This window comes from Cryptomeria japonica, chromosome 9 (genome assembly GCF_030272615.1).
Source record: "Cryptomeria japonica chromosome 9, Sugi_1.0, whole genome shotgun sequence".
Classification (NCBI taxonomy): domain Eukaryota; kingdom Viridiplantae; phylum Streptophyta; class Pinopsida; order Cupressales; family Cupressaceae; genus Cryptomeria; species Cryptomeria japonica.
In genome coordinates this window covers 2389073-2406749 of record NC_081413.1, presented here as the reverse complement: position 1 = coordinate 2406749, position 17677 = coordinate 2389073, and the positions used below count along the sequence as shown (strand labels likewise).

The window sequence follows — 17677 nt, the reverse complement described above, 5'->3', positions numbered from 1 at the left end:
CACGCCTTTAAAATCTTGCTTGTTTTTCCTCATTATAGTTGTGAAATGAGACGCACATTTATGTTGTTATATTGCAGAATAGTGTTGTATGAAGAATTGCAAGGGATTGTTCCCCCTGAATTGGCTAATCTTACCTACTTGCAAAGCATGTAAGTGCTACTTACAGCTTTTCAAACGTCTGTTCTTCCTGTCAAATTAAATCATCTGGATTGAGGAAAATAAAGGTGTAATTTCCTGAATTGTATAAACTTTACAACAGTGACTTGAGATACAATTTTCTGAGCGGGTCGATTCCTGCAGCTTTAGGCTCACTATTGCGCCTTGAGTATCTGTGAGCGAGCAAGAGCCTTTATCCATTTAAATTTACATTATTTTGTTCAAGATGTTTTGGTTTCAATTATTTATGTTGTAATTTGCATGTTATGACAGGTCGCTTGGGCAAAATCGTTTAACTGGTGAAGTTCCAAAGGAATTGGGGAATCTTACTAAATTGATATCTCTGTAATCTTTTCAACTGTCGCTTCGCACATTAGAGCCAGATATTAATATTGATTTGGATGAAATAATCGTGTTTTGTTTGTATGTCGTACAGGAGTTTTGATACGAATAGTATATCGGGAACGCTGCCGCCACAGCTTGGGAATTTGACAAATCTGGAACAACTGTAAGTTCATGTTTCTGCTATCCTTGATGGACTCTCAACTTTGCTTATTTTGATTAGTTATTTTGGAATTAAACTCTGCTATCCTTATTGAACTCTAAATTTTATTTATTTTTATTTACTAACTTTGAACTGACTCTGCATTTTTACCCCTAACTCTGAAGTTTGCCTATGTTATTTCAAATTGATTTATTTTTGCGACTACAAACTAAGTTTATGTTTTATTTTGAATTTAGGAAAAAGGTTTATGCAAGGTTCCATGGAAATTCTAATTAAAATTATTTTTTAGTAATTGTGAAAGAAGGTCATTGGATGTTAGATATTGATCTTAATTTTATTTTTTTATTTATTTTGTTTGGAAATGGGTATTCAGTCACATAATGGATGCAATACACCAGTGTAAACAAAATTTAAAAAAAAAGCCAAAAAAAAAAAGTAATCGAAAAATAATCTGTCCAACGATAGGTCAGAAGCTCCACACACGCGAGCTTATTCCGAATCACACCATCGCCGCTCTAATACACAAATGGCACCTCACAAATACGTCAGGCACACTGGATCCCACGGCGGAGAACAAAAAAGTGCAGGATATGATAGAGCAGATAGATAAAGGCAGCGCCTGCAAATTCGAGGAATTTAGCGAGGGACAAAAGCAACTGATGGCATCTGCGATCAGAGGGCCTTTTACCCGCTCTAATTCGCGTGCTGCAACACTTTGACCTGGAAGCCGAGGCTGTGCAAGAAGCAATTGCAGCAATCGTATTGCTTGCTGTGGATGATGTGGGGTCGACCAATAGCCATAACTGAAAGCCTTCTGTTGGTCTGCCTTCGCTATTCTTGGCAGAGAAGCCTCCAGATTTGGGGAACCTGGTGCCATCTCTGCCGGACGACTGTTTTGCGAAATTGCCTAATAAAGGCATGGGGCAACCAGATTATAATAGCGATGGCTTTAGACTAGACTAGACTAGTGTGCCTGAAGGCCCGCTTCTGAATGAAGCACGGTACAAGAAAATTCTCGAAAATCTCAGAAATTTCAAAAGCCGGCATTACCTGTCATCCCTCTTCTCACTCTGTCCTCGCCCTCAATTTATCCTACATGAACTTACGCGAGACATCTATCCTCTCCTAGGGAATCTATCCTCTCTTTGATCCCTTGAACATAACAGATTCCGTATTTCGGAAAGATTGCTTATGGATGGGAACAAATAAGAATGAAGCGTACAGAATTTTAAGAATTTATTTTCTTTTTCTCCTCGATGCTCATAATTCTCCAAAATAAAAAAAATAAGAGTGAATCAAATGCTATAACTATGAAATGCTCATGTCTAGAGAGAATAAGTTACAAACAAGAATTTGAAGATAATCTATTTCCAGATTTGTTTGAATAGCTTTAAAAATGTCTCATTCTCCATTGTGCTACTGCTAACTGACGAATTTATTTAAATGTTTAGCTCTATATTTGTTCGATAAGTCATGCTATGCGCACATCAACATAGGAAAAGATAGAAAGAAAGTATGATCAAAATGTTGTGCTGGAGATGGAGATGGAGATTAGGTTGACTCAGCGATCATCTCTGTTTTATGTTTTTTTATAATGTTGTTTTAGTTTTTTTTCCTTGTTTTATTGGGTTTTTCAGCCGTTCGTTTTAGAAGTGTATTTTTTTTTTTTTTGGGTGAGGTTACAACCTCTATAAAATACCTGTCTTATTGTATTGTTTATATAGAGCAAAAGTGAAGACCTTTACATTGAAGCATAATGTAATCGTTTGAATAAATCATATATCTTATTTGTGTGTAAAATAATTTGTTTGTGTTTTGTGTGATTTTAATTCTACAAAATGATATCAAAATAGAAAATCCAAGTAAGTGTTGAGGCTCAAAAAGTCTTTGTGGGATTGTGGGTGTGAAACCAAGCCAGATTTATTAAAGTCGGCAGATCATGAGATGTGCATGTTGGAGGACATCAGTGGTGTAAAAAAACGCAAATCTGATTAAAGTCACTCAAGAAGGAATCTTTGCTCGATGGGATGAAATAATTTGTGTAGAGAGGAGCTGCTGCCAAAGCCATAAATAAAGAAAAAGAATCGTTGCAGAGAGGTAAGTAAAAGCTTATAGAAGTTATTACTAGTACAACTATCAAATATCGATCACATGTAGTCACTGTTGAAGGGAAAAATCACATATCGTTGGAAAGCTTTAATTGCCTGTCAGTTGTTTATGCTCTGGTTGGAATTTTTTTGTTGAGAAGCCTATTATCAAGTTAAAGGTGATCTTAGAAGATTTGGGTGCTATTGAGATATAAAACAAATTGCAGCTAGCAAAGAAGATTGGAAAGAGTTATAGATGTTTCACTAATAATGAAAGTCTGAAGATATTGCAGCAAAGTGGAAAGAGAGGTGTGTAGTCGTCAATATTTTTAAAAGGCGAGTTTAAGTAATTTATCAATGGGAAAGTCTGGTAAAAGAATAAAGACCAAAAGATTTTTTAAAAGCTGAATTGCTGAAATTGAAAAAGTCTAATTTAGAATTGATAGAAATTTTAAAGCAATTGAGAAAGGATATTTATGAAAGTTCATGTGAAAACGATACCTTTCAAACGAAAATTAATTTTCAGAAATGTGAAATTAGGTCCAGTTAGATCAATTGCTTGCAGAATGCTAGAAGGAAAATGAGCTTTTGAGATCCAACCCATTAGTTCGTGATGTCTCATGTGGGACGAAAGACTTATGTTCATCATTTAGTAAGTATGATGAAGTTGTTTGTGACAAAGAATGTGAAAATAAACATGTTAATGAATCTACAGATCTTGTAAGATGTGAAGATAATGTCAAATATTTTGAAAAAAAAAATGTTCGTTTAAAACTTATGAAGAAAATGGGTTATGATGGCAGAGGTTTGAGAAAAATGGGCAAGGAATCAGACAGCCCATTCAACCAACAAGGATGCCAAATTATGAAGGCCTCGGATATGGTTAGACAAATACAAATAATGTTGCAAGTATTGCAAGTTCAACTAAATCAACTCAAAGGATGAATCATATACAGTGTTCTCATTGTCACTGAGGAGGACATAAAGAAGAGAAGTGTTGCAATATTCATCCTTCTTGCAAAGAATCACTCTGAGAATTTGTGTTGGAATAAAGAGTGGGATAAACAATCTATAAAAGATTGTATGTAGATAAATTATGAATGGATCAATGGATTTTGATGAAAACAAGTTACAAATATGTTTGAAAGGTTGTATAAACCTAAATGTTCATGCATCGATCACAACTATGGTAAATCAAGGTTTCCAGGTTTGAGTCAAGTAGTTGATAGCTACTTGTTGTGAATGGAAAATTGAAGTATCATGAGTTTTCTCTTTGTTAGAGAAAGGAGGGGATGAACCTTGTGATCTATCATGAAGGAGAGATATTAGTACTTCTATAGGAAAAGTGTACCTAAAGAGGGGGAAATGGAATAAGAGGTCAAATGATAAAAAAGACAATGAAATAAGCAAGAAAACACTAAAACATCAAAAGATCATTTATACCTTGCTATTTTACCTCTCCCTTGGATTGAGCTTGATGAAATGGATGGATGATGAGAATGTGCCCTTGATGCTCCACTTGATGTGCTCCTTGTTTGATTTGGATGTGGATTGATCTCCTTTGCTCAACAAGAATAATGTATTTGATAGGATTATTGAATGGATTTTGGATAGATTTGAATTGAAAGATTGAAGAAAGAAGAGAGAGGAGAAAAGAGCAGCATGACAATGCATGAGAAGTGGATGATTTGTGAGGAGAATAGTCTCCATTTTATAGATTGGAGAAGGCCAATGGAGGGCCAAGATTGATTTGATCATGAAGGCGGTTGAGATTGATTTTAGATAGAAGGCATGGATCAAGGGTGGTTTGGGAAAACAAACAGGAATATAAAATTCCTTGGGAAAAGGGGGGAGAAATTTGAATTTCAAATATGAAGAATTAAAAATTCTAAACTAAGGATGCATTGAGGGATTCTAGAAGGATTAATTAGGTTGAGTGGGATTAGGAAAAGTGATTTGTAGGAATCACATGACTAGGTTAATTAATTAAATTTAATTAATTGGGTGGGTTTAGAGGAAATAATTATTCAGATGACTTTAGAAGAATAGGAGATTAATTTATTTATTTGATAAATTAATTATTGGACAATAGTGATAGAATTAATTAAATTAGATTTAATTAACAGTGAGAAGAATAAGGATAACACAATTAAGTCAATCAATTATATTGATAGGCTTAAATTAATTAAATATTAATTTTAGGTGTCTACAGTACCTTGTGGATCTATAAGACCAGATACAATAGTGATGGCAATTCTACATAGTGAGCTGCAAAGATTCAATTTATGAGTCCCCTTAGCATCAAGGGCGAGTATGTTGGATAACTGATGTTGAGCACACATCAACATAAGAAAGGATAGAAAGAAAGCAAGATCATGATGTTGTGTTGAAGATAAATATTAGGCTAACTTAGAGATCACATCTTTGTTTTATGTTTTATATCTTGTTTTTAGTTTTCTCTCCTTGTTTTATTGGTTTTTTCAGGTGTTTGTTTTATAAGTTTTCTTTATTGGTGAGAGGTTGCATTTATAAAATATTGTCTTATTGTATTGTTTATGTAGAGAAAAAGATAAGACCTCTATATTGAGGCATAATGTAGTCGTTTAAACAAATAATATATCTTGTTTGTGTGTTAAATAATTTGTTCAAGTTTTGTGTGTTTTTAATTCCACAGTATTCAGACATAAGCATATACCCTTTAATTGCAACTACAAATTGGAAAACATTACCTAAAAGTTAATCTTTGGATTTTTTATAGTATCAAAGAGCTATTTTGATTGACAATGTAATAGAAATATGTGTGTCACTCTATGACCAATTTGATAGAGGATAATTTGGCATTTAAGGTAAGTTGATTATGAAGCTTTCCAAAGTTATGCTAGGGTTGGAAATTTAGTTTTCTTTGGTTTCTAATTGGAAAAAGGATCACCATCATGTAACATTGGAAATTGAGATAAAGGTCAGAATTTTCTAAAGAAGATAATGAGTTATGAAGAATTGCATCCATTTTTTGCAAGGTCTTGACATGTATGTGCCTTAGCTTGGTAATAGTTTTGTTGTAGGCATTTTGTATTTCTATATGAACTTTGAATGCTTATGCTATGATTGTATCACATAAGTTTGAAAGTGTAGAAAAAACTGAGTCATGTCACCACATGGAAGAAGGTTTCACATGTCCTTTTTGTGGGAAGGTTTGCAATAGTGTTTATTTATTTTGTGGTGGACACAACCTAGAAAGTACCACTAGTGGTTGTGGTCTCAAGTGCAACTTTGTTAGCCTGCACTTGGATATACATGAGAACATTAGAATGATTTAGTGATTTAGAGTACATAGAGAAAAACATTCATCAACAAAGTTGTGATTAAATAAAACATACTATCCTAAATATTGAAAAGGATTTCCACCCTAAAAGTGTGTCATATTTGAGAAAACTTGTGAGTCCTCGAAGGAAAGGTCAATCCCTAAGAAGTGTCATGCCATGAGAAAGGGAAAGGCCTAAAAGGCTTGATAAATTCATCAATCCAATTCCAAGCTTCTTGATCTCAAGGACAAAACTAGAAGATGCTCAATTTGTCCATAGAAAGGACAATTCAGAATGGGAATGCCCATATGAACAAGATGGGTCCCCATGAAAAGACTTGATACATCAAGCACCAAGCAAAGTGAGCCAATTTAGGCTCAAGAATAGTAGCCCTAATCCCTTGAAACCTCTTTTGCCCCACCCATAGGAGGCTTGTAGTTGCTAACAAAGATTAAGTTGGTCAACCACATGCAACTATGAGGTTTGCTAAAAATATCATTTGGAAGGTCTGTAATTCCAAAAAGGAGCGTTGGGAAACAACTTCTAGTTCTTCCACCAATGTCTAAAGAAACACATAGCTACTTGGTGCAATGACTAGTGGAGGATGGAGTCAATAACCGTCTGATAAGGTTCCTGATCCTAGTCTGAAAGCTTGTATTTTTACTTTAAAATGCAGCCAAGGAAGGAAATTCTTATTGGCAAGATGGATAAAATCTTCCAATATTTTGGTTCCTCGCTCAAAAAAATTTGGTGCCAGAGTCCAAGCAAAGACCTCCCTTGAGAATTGAAAAATGAGACCACCAAACGAAATATTTGTTAATGATGGATTCCCAATCGTTTTAGATGCTTTTGATGATAGACGTGCCCTGTATATGGATTGGATCGTTCATAGTGAGAAAAGTGCCAAGATCAAGGCCCTTCTAGGCTGGACAGCCATGAAGAATGCTAGTGCCAATGCAATGGTGAACCAAAACTTTTCTGGCCTCATTGCTAGTGAGTGTTTAGCGCATAGAGTAATGTCTTGCCGATAAATAGAAAATAAACTAAGGCCTCCAACCTCCCATGGCAATCAGCAATAATTCCAAACCACTTCATAGAAGCCATGGTGCCCATAGCTCGAGGCTTAGATAAAGTCTTTGAGGAGCTTTTTCAATCTTTAGATATGAAGCCTTGCAAGGAACACATCAAGAAGAATAATAAATATGCAAGACAGTCAAAATCTTGAAATAAATTTGAAATTTTCTGACCCATAAGAGAAGCTTGGCGATCCAATACTGTAATTTCTTTTCAGTTCTCGCGAGTACCGCTAGCCAAAGCTTAGAAGGGTTCAAATCATTTCTTTTCAGCATGTCTTTAAAGTTGATTTGATTTTGTCTTATTCAACACTTCTGATCCCCTCTGGCATATACAAAAATCAGTAGTGGTCAAAATGTAAATCTTCCTTCTCATGTAGTGGCTGCTCACAGCTGCTCCTCCTTTCAAATTGCTTTAATAAGTTTAATATTTCTCAATATTTTAATTTATGTTTAATTTTGAAGCGGAGATATTACAATTATTACTGTGGGCATTGTGGTCTTGTTTCATATGGTTGGTAGCAGCGCCTTCGCACATATATATGGCTCTACCAAACGCCATCTAAAGTCTTGTGGATTGTTGATGATTGTATCCTTAATATCTATTTCATGGAATTTTTATCACAAAGAGTCAACAATTTGGTACAGTGCCATATAAATGATAAAATAATAAGTTACCTTTCCATGGCAGCTATATGCGAAGCAATCTAATCAGTGGAACAATACCTTCAACGTTTTCCAATTTAAAGAAGTTGAAAACACTGTAAGTAGCTTAACTTTACATACTCTGCATTTTCTGTTGTATTGAAGTTCTGAAGTTGTCAAATCTGCTTACAAAATCACTCGATTTTTTTTGCAGTTGGGCATCTAGCAACAACTTCACCGGAAAACTTCCAAATCTTATTGGAAACTGGACTCAACTTGAGGACTTGTGAGATTACTGATTCTTGAACTATTGCTTGTATTTGGTTTTAATTGTATACACGTTTGTTTTTCCTTTTTCCGGGTGCATAATGTGCTTCTAATTGCAGGAAACTGGAAGGCACTTCTTTTGAAGGGCCAATTCCTTCAACCCTATCAAATTTGACTAAATTGACTAGTCTGTAAGCATAAGCACCTTTTCATCTCGCCTAATTAATTCTATATGCAAACATTACTTTTTGGATTTGACTAACTAAGAATCACAAGTGCAAACAGTTCTTTGTCTGTCATCCTAATTTTGCTAGTTGCTTTTTCATAGATAGGTTTTTGTTTTTTTAATTTTTAATTTTTTTTTTTTCATACATAGTGTATTTAACATCTTTATGTTGGATGACATGTTTTCATTCTGATTAAACAGTATCCTATGCGATTTACCTAATGGTGGCACATCCCTTCCATTCTTACGAAATCTAACGAATCTCAAAACACTGTGAGTGAAAAGATAATGTGTTTTTCTTGTGTACGGAAATATGGTCATGAAGCTGAAATGCTTGATGTGAGTTTGTTTCTGAATTTGATTCTTTTGTTTACCTGTTTCACTTATTCTACAATGCTTTTGACTAAATTTGGCAGATTTTTAAGAAACAATAATATCTCTGGACAAATTCCTGAATACATTGGAGAATTGGACGAACTCCAGATGCTGTAAGTTATTCTTCAAAGCTTATGGGTGTTACGTAACTAAGAATTTAAAGGTTATAGATGCTAAGTAACTAAGAATTTAAAGGTTATGGGTGCTAAATAACTAAGAATTTGTGTTAAGGGAGAAATCCTTTTGTGGATTCTCGGTGATTTTAGTGAAACACTTGGCGGAAGATGTCTCTGTCCACTCTGCTGTACATTAAAAAGAAAAACGATAGATAAGCATACATACCAAAGAGACAAACCATCTTTAGAACTGTGTATTTAAGAAGTTTTGGTCGCATCCCACAGGTTCACAAATTGGGGCTGACATCTATGCGATACATGTCATATGTACTTGTATCAAAAGTGAGATATTTACCAGATTATGAGTTCAAAACAGTTACGTAATTCTGTTAAATTCTCCAAACAAATTGATATCAAGTATTAGAATAAGTAGGGAAGGAATAGTGTAAAAAATACATAAGTAGCACAAACTAATTTTTATTGAAAAATATTGATTTAAATATATAAATTATTATTAGCATCTTACATTGATTTTATAACATGTCAATAACAATATATATGAGTCTCTCAAGGCATCCTAACATTAAATTTAATCTTGTTGTCAAATCCATTGAAAAGTTTACTATTACCAATCTTGACAAGTGTGTGCATGATAAATGCAACATTTTGAAACACTTCTATAATGTCTAACTTAAAAAAGGTCACACATGAAGAAATTAGAAAATAAATTGTTACACAATGATAACTCAAATAATTTTTTTTATTGATTTGATTTCTTGATCACATGATCAAGCATCAACTAATCAAAAGAGTAGAGATAAATAACTCACTACTATAGCCTCAATCAATAGAGCTCAGAATACCTAAATATAGAAGAGATCACATGCATATGCAAAACTCTAGTTATCTTCTTCATGCAAATTCTATTTTTTTATCTCATTCAAAAAACTGCATAAGACTATAGGTCTTCTCATGCAATATAAGAGGAATTATATAGTTCCAACATTCTCCCTCTCAATTTCAAGCAATAATTGTTTCAACACAAAAAAAAATTATATTTGCAATCTTGAGATCTTCTCTCAAAAATACTAGTGGCTTCCTATGACTTGCTCTTAAAAATCGAGGGCTTCACCTTTCTCAAAGGTGGTTTCAAACTGACTCTGTTACTTATTCCTTTTGGAATCTTCATCTCCTCCTTTGATGGATGGCTTCAATTATTGTCATGAAGGCTGCAAATTTCCCTCTTTATGCAATACCAATGAGTTTATAACACCTTTATGCTTTTTTCTAAGGCTTGGATCCGACTTCCTCACATGGATTTGTATTGGTGGCTCAGACTAATTTATTACAAATAGTGATTTACGATCTCATTGGCCTCCCTTCCTATTGGTTGAATCTCCTTTTTTATAGTGATAGAGAACTTCTATATCTGGTTTCCAAAACTCCTTAGCTTTGAATGTACTTCACCCTTTCAACTTGGGTAGCTTCTCTTCTACAAAGTATAGACATAAGAATATTTTCACACTTAAACTAGTGGCAATGTAGTGATCATTTCTTTGACCTGTAGCTTCCTTGCTGTGATTTTTTTTGGCAAGAACTTGAGTGTTTTTGGACATTCCAATATCTACATGTCTTTCTTGAGTTTTTTTACTTTTTTTTATTTGCAATCTACTTTGTTGGCAAGATTTTGTGGTGATTTTATACTAAAGGTACCTTCACAAAGCTACTTCAATCAAACAATGGGTGGTTAGTATTGAAATCCCATGATCCACCTTTGATAGGTGATATAAATTGGTAGCTTCATCTTCTCCCTTTGTTTGTTACTACCTCTTCATCTTTCTCTACTATGTCCTCTAATTGTAGAATAATACTCTTGAGATTTATGGGAGTGGGGAGGCATTTTATATGTATCTTGAATTCTTATAGTAGATAGAAAATCTTGCACTAGGATCTCCATAAAATGTTTCATACATTCCTCATGAGACTACAAAACACCTTATTGAATCTACAACTTTGAAAGTAGTTAGATTCCTATTTGCTTCAATGACTATCACCACTAGATCAAACATTAGAGGAAGAGATCTCAAAATATTTTCTATATTTTTTTCTTCTATGATAGTTTCCTCTTGAATTCTAAACTAGTTTATAATTTCTTTAGTCCTAGTAATAAATTCTTGAAGAGACTTAGCTTATTTCATCCTTATATTTTAAAAATATCTTTGAATGGTTTGAAGTCTTACTGAGCTTACTTTGTCCAATGCTCAGTATGTAGTTTAGAGAGCCTCCCATCCATCCCTTGAATTCGTCATACCAAAAATATTGAAAAACATTGAAATATCCTATGCGAATTGGAGGGTGAAGAGAGCTCAATTTTTCTTCTTATCTTCTTTCAATTATTTTTTAATGATTTTTACCTAATGCATTCAAATAATTTTGATCTACATGATCATTATATCCTACTTCTACTATTTTGGGGAGAGATCTTGGGATTATAGTAGAGTCTTGATCTTTATGCTCCAATATTCATAGCTATCTTTGGTGAACAAAGTAAGCTGGAATGGAATATTGAACTGCCATTATCTATTCTAAAGTTTCTTAGAGAGAATTTCTACCTGTAAAATAAAAAATCTATGACCAAGATTTGATACCAAATGAAGAAATTAGAAAATAGCAGGCCAATTGCACACAACAATAATTCTATAGACATAGATCAATTGAGGGGGTAAATTAGAGTATGTAAATTTTACCTTAATTAAACATTAATTACCATTAATAACTTCTCAAACTATCATAGGAATTTCTAAGCAAAAGATAAACATTCATCAACTCAAAAGAACATTTGATTTACATGGAAACCTTGAAGGGACAAACCATGGTGAGAATAGATGCTTGTCTACTCCCCAAATCCAATCTCACAAAGTTAATAAAGAAATTACAATATTTAGTAGGCATCGACCAACAATAATCTTGACCTTAGACATAGACACTAACCCACAAGAGAGAACAATCCCCTAATCCAAGAGTAGAGAATAAACTTAGATAATAAGACACTAGCCTTTCTTAAAATAAAATATATGAAAGATAACTTTGTTGAACACAACCCAATATTGAGAGGGGGAGGGTAAATTAGTCTTGAAAAAATATTAACCCTTTATAGCCCAATTCAAATTCAACTTTAAACTTTAATTTGGTCAAGAGAAAAGAAAGATAAGTAATGAACACACATGCACAAGAGAACACCAAATTTACATGGAAAACCCAAGAAGGGAAAAACCAAGGTAAGCATTAACTCACACTATATAAATAGTATTGCAATTTTTTGAAGGGCTCACTACCCAAGGAAGTTTGCTACTCCTAGAAGGACTTCAGATAGAGGATCACGTACCCAAGGAACTATAAAAATGACTTTCTAGGGAAGTCACCATCTTTGAGAAAGATATGTGAATATATGAGTTATAATAAATAAGCCTTCAAAAACATTGCATTCAACAATCTCCTCTAAATGTAGTTTCTCTTGAATCATTTACTTAAGCAATTATTAGGTAGTTCAACTCCAACACTTTCACTACACACCCTTACAGCTTCCACATTCCACTCTAATCCACACCATATGCAATTAATTTGATCCTTTTTATATAGCATCTAGATCTTCTCAAAACATCAATTAGGTCATCCACACAAAATAATTGTGGTGAAATAAGTCCTATCCAGGAGATGGAGAGGACCTATAAACATCTTAATGCATCATCCAATATAGTCCCAACCAACACACACATTGGCAAACATCCTCCACGACTAGAAATATAGTAATGTGTAAGCAAAACATGTAGCACATAACCAGTCAACGAAAAAATGCTTCTTCTAGATGAATCGACACAATGTAGATCCCCACATGACATAGTATGGTGCAGGGGATCCTCTTCAACAAGCTAATCATGCAACTAATGATGAAGACTAGGATCTTAGGGTCATTGTGAATGACTTTTGTGTGAGAACTTTTCATGTATTCAATAAAGACCCCACCATGTAAACCAATGTCACAAATTAGGCATCTTGATAAGCCAATTTGGATAATTTGGTCAATAGGGGTAGTAGGATGTTTGTTTCGGTATTTGATAGGTTTTTAGGGTGTCTTAATGGTGTTTGGTTGATCCAAGTTGTGTGGATCCCAAGCTTGTGGTGTTTGACAACTTTTGTGTCAAAATGCAACTTTTGAGAGCAAAAGTGCAACTTTTCAAAGTTGGGTTGTCGTAAGCCTCTCAATGGCTCCAACCTCTTAAAAATTTAGTTGGAAACTGTTGGAGAGGGCTATAAAACTTGTGGATATGATTCCCAAGGTTATATTGATTGTGGTTTGAAGTTTTGAAGCAAATAAACACTGAATAAACTGAGACTTCCCAGAAATTTTGAGTTTGTAGAGATTGTACGTCCTTGTAAGGATTGAATTGGACAAAACCATTAATGGATTAGGTGGAGGGTTTGATCACCTTTGATTTGGAAGTGGTCTAAGGTCTTGAACGTTTGTGAGTAATGAGAACCTTTCAAATTTTTGACTATTACCCAGAAAGTAAGGGTTTGGCTAGAGTTTTAGCCAAAAATGGCCATATCTTGCATTCCTTTCACCTAGAAGTTTATTCCTTTAGTGGAGTGCAGGACTGGCCTATTTATTCTATTATTTTCAAGGGTTCTTGTAGGGAAGAGTTAGTTTTGAGGAGTAAGAGACAAATCTAGGTAGGCATCTCCATGTGACTACCTCATGCAAAATTAGGACAATCACCCTAAAACCTTCTAGCAGTGGATTCTAGGTGTACAACCCTGGAATTAGAAGTTATTAACCATCCCCCACATTCCCATGTAGTTGGTGTTGCAATTTGGAATGAATAAATGATGGTTTCTTTGTAAAATAGGCCTAATCGCCCTAATTAGGTCTCGAGGCTTCTAAGGGGTTCAGACCCTTAATTAGGTATCTGAAAAGGCAATTAGTTGTCCTGGGTGTATGTAATATTTTGGATTTAAGGCCAAATCATTTGCTAAATAGGGCTACTAGCCAGAGGGGTAGGTTTCCAAAGGAGGTATAAGGTATTGAAGAAAAAACCTAAAACTAATGTTTGGAATAGTCCTTATTAGGCATGAATGCACCAATTACAAAGCCCCCAAGTGTAGGAGTGATGGAGTGATGCAATAGAGAAGTTGAATCCTTTTACTTATCTTGAGTAGATACTAGCATAGTGGTTTGTGAGTAGTTCTACCCATAAAGTGTGGAGTCCTTCCTTATAGGATCCTTCTGGTCATTGGAGAGGTAAAAAATAAACCTATTGGACTTGTTCTTAGGTGTGTGACAAGGGCTTTGCATCAAGTGGTGTCAGAGCTTAGGAGTGTACTTTGGACTACAGAAGAAGACAAAATGTCAGAGGAAGAGGGATCCCAAGATATCCCATAAAGGATGACCAATGTTGAGTTGGCTATCTTAGTAAAGAAGTAGATGGCAGAGACAAGAGCAATCAAGGCTGAGAATCAGGCCTTGAGAAATGAAATGGACCAGTTGAAGGGCAAAGTGGAGAGGGGAGAGAGAGACTCTGGAGGAGATGAAGAAGGGGATGAAGAGGAGATCCCTAGGCAGGAAGAACTAGAGGTTCTTGTAGACCAGAGACTCCTGATGAGTGTTCTCAAGTCCATGGAAAGAAGAACAATGGATGTAAAGTTGGATCTGCTAGTGCTTGCAAGCAAGATGGAGCCTGATATAGTGATGGAGTGGATAAGCTCCTTAGATAATTTCTTTGAGAGTGAAGACATACCAGAGCACCAAAGGGTGAAGATGGCCTAATCCAAAATGAAAGGGGCTGCACTGACTTGGTGGAATTTCATCCAAGAGGAGAGGGTGAAAGAGGGAAAGAGAAAAGTGGCTACTTGGAAGAAGATGATGACTTTGGTGAAGGAAGCCTATGTTCCAGTGGATTATAATGTCCAATTACATAAGAGGACATAATTTGAAGAAGAAGGAGATGGACATGAGTTCCTATGTAGAGGAGTTGATGAAGTTGTGTGTGAAGACTAAGGTAAAGGAGAGTGAAGATGAGAAGGTGGCAAGATATCTCAACGGATTGATATTTGTCATCCAAGAATATTTAAAGCTCCACATCCCGAAGACCATCCAAAAATGCTTTTAGTTGGCACTCAAGGTGGAGGAGAAGATAAAGAGAAGGTAGGAAAAAAATAGAAGAGGAAAAGGGAGACAACAAAGAGGGGGAAGAATTCCTTTCAGAGGCAAAGGAAGTGGTTTTGTATACCAAGGTGAGTCTAATCAAGAAGGAACCAGAGGAAACAACAGTTACAACCAAGGAGGAGGCTACAATCAAAGAGGGAACTTTAGGGGTAGAAGACCATTCTCTAGAGGAAGATCCCAAGGTAGAGGACCTCCTAGATGCTAAAACTACAACCAAGAAGGGAACATGGCCAATAGGTGTCCAAAGAAGGCTACAAGCTCCATGGGAGAAAGGAGGAGCAATTTAGTGTGGGAATCAGATTGCCAAAGTGTGGCAAGTGCAAACACCTATCAAAGTGTTAATGTTCCTGATAGCTATGGCTACCTTGAAAGAGGAGAGGCTCTAATGATGAGGAGAGAAGTAACCAACATGAAGATACCTGACAAGGAGCCCCCGCAAAGAAAGTCTTTTTTCAAAACTACCTACAAGGCATGAGGAAAGGTGTGCAAGGTCTTGATAGACTCTAGGTATACTGAAAATTTTTGTGTCACTTGAAATGATAGAGAAGCTTAAGTTGAGAAGGTTGCCACATCTTTACCCCTAAAAGGTCTCATGGCTCACCTAAGGTCAGCAAGCAGTGGTAGAGGAGCATGCATTGGTAGATTTTCAGATTGGATCATACAAGGACAGACTGCTATTTGATATAGCCAAGATGGATGCATGTCATCTCCTATTTGGGAGGCCCTGATAGTTTGATTTGAAGGCTTATCATGATGGGGTTAGAAACACCTATTCAATCACCAAGGATGGTAAGGTGATAGAGATTTTACCCCTAATGAAGAATGAGATGGAACCTAAGGGAAAGGATGCCAAAGTATTGTTGATAGAAGGGAAGCAGTTCATGAAGGAGATGGCAGAGAAGGATGCAGTCTACTATGCCCTAATTCCCAAGTCTAAGGTGACAAGGAAGGAGTAGTTTGTAGAGAGGAAAGAACAAGGACAAAGGAATCATCTCTGATGGAATTCCAAGATCCCTGCCACCGGTGAGAGACATAAGTCATTGCATAGATCTGTTCACTGGATCTACCCTACCAAATAAGGCAGCATACAAGCTAACCCCAGATCAGAATGCAGAGATGGCAAGACAAATTGAGGAGTTTCTAGAATCAGGGCTAATTAGCAAAAGTATAAGCCCATGTGCAGTACCTTCTATCCTTGCACCCAAGAAAGAAGGCACTTGGAGGCTATGCATATACTCAAGGACCATCAACAAGATAACCATAAGGTATACATTTCCAATCCCTAGGATAGAGGATTTACTTGATTGCTTGGGGAGTGCAAAGTATTTCATCAAAATGGATCTAAAGAGTGGATACCATCAGATTAGAATAAGGCTAGGGGATGAATGGAAAACAACTTTTAAAACCAATGAGGGGTTGTATGAGTGGAAGGTCATGCCATTTGGGTTGTCCAACGTGCCTATTACCTTTATGAGGCTGATGAATGAGGTCTTGGTGGAGTTCATAGGCAAGTTTGTGATAGTATACCTTGATGATATCTTGATCTTTAGCCACTCAAGGGAAGAGCACCTCAAACATATAGATATGGTCCTCAAAAGGTTACATGAAGAGCAGCTAATGATAAATTTGGATAAGTGTTTGTTCATGCAAGAGGAGATCATCTACTTGGGCTTTGTACTCTCACAAGGTGAGTTGAAAATGGACTAGGAGAAGGTAAGTGCTATATTGTCTTGGCCTACACCTAAAACTATGAATAATGTCTAGATTTTCCATGGCTTAGAAAATTTTTATAGGAAGTTTATAAGGGGATTTAGTCATGTTTGTGCACCAATTCTTGAAACCATAAAGGGAGGACAAAAGTGCAGGTTCAACTGGACCAAGGAGGTAGATGATTGATTTGAAACTTTGAAGAAGAAAGTTGCAGAACAACTAGTCCTTTCCCTACCAGACTTCAACAAGATATTCCAAGTATAATGTGATGCAAGCCACATGGCTATTGGAGTAGTACTCATTCAGGAAGGAAGGCCAATTTCCTTTTTTAGTGAAAAACTAAATGATGCCAAGAGGAGATACTCATCCTATGATTTGGAGATGTATGCTTTGGTTCAGTCATTGAAGAAGTGGAGGCACTATTTATTGCCTAAAGAGTTTAGAGTGTTGAATGATAATCAGGCACCTAGTTTCATAAACAATCAAGAGAAGTTAAGCCACAAGCACATGAAGTGGGTAGAGACCCTACAAGCCTTCACCTTCAACCTCAAGCACAAGAAGGGGGTCAAGAACAAAGTGGCAGATGCTTTGAGCAGGAGGGTCTTAACCATCAACCAAATCAAGATGGAAAGTGTTTGTATTGACTCCTTGAAGAACATGTATGATACTGATGAAGATTTTGGAGAGATCTACAAGGTATGTGTCTTTTGGTGAGAGGTATCATGTTGAATTTTTTGAGTTTTTGGTCCAAGAGGGATTGCTATTCAAGGGTGGACAATTATGCATTCCTAAGTGTTAAATGAGACTTAATATCATTAGGGAGAAGCATTGTGGAGCAATGGCAAGTCATTTTGGTCTTGACAAGATACTTGACCTTGTGAAAAGACATTATTAATAGCCTAAGTTGTAGGCAAATGTAAGGAAGTTTGTGGAGACATGTGTAATCTGTCAAAAAGCCAAGGGAAAATCCACCAATGTAGGCTTGTACCAAC

At 35.8% G+C, this 17677-nt stretch overlaps 1 protein-coding gene across 2 annotated transcripts in view; it reads left to right on the top strand.

Annotated features, from left to right (window-relative positions):
* Positions 1 to 17677, top strand: part of LOC131050665 (probable LRR receptor-like serine/threonine-protein kinase At1g56140) — a 192748-nt gene that overhangs the window by 580 nt on the left and 174491 nt on the right. For both annotated transcript variants that reach the window (XM_057984877.2, XM_057984876.2), the window contains exons 3-11: positions 78 to 149; positions 260 to 331; positions 430 to 501; positions 593 to 664; positions 7815 to 7886; positions 7983 to 8054; positions 8155 to 8226; positions 8463 to 8534; positions 8678 to 8749. In XM_057984877.2, the coding sequence (XP_057840860.1) occupies positions 78 to 149; positions 260 to 331; positions 430 to 501; positions 593 to 664; positions 7815 to 7886; positions 7983 to 8054; positions 8155 to 8226; positions 8463 to 8534; positions 8678 to 8749 (648 nt within the window). The remainder of the gene's footprint in view (positions 1 to 77; positions 150 to 259; positions 332 to 429; positions 502 to 592; positions 665 to 7814; positions 7887 to 7982; positions 8055 to 8154; positions 8227 to 8462; positions 8535 to 8677; positions 8750 to 17677) is intronic.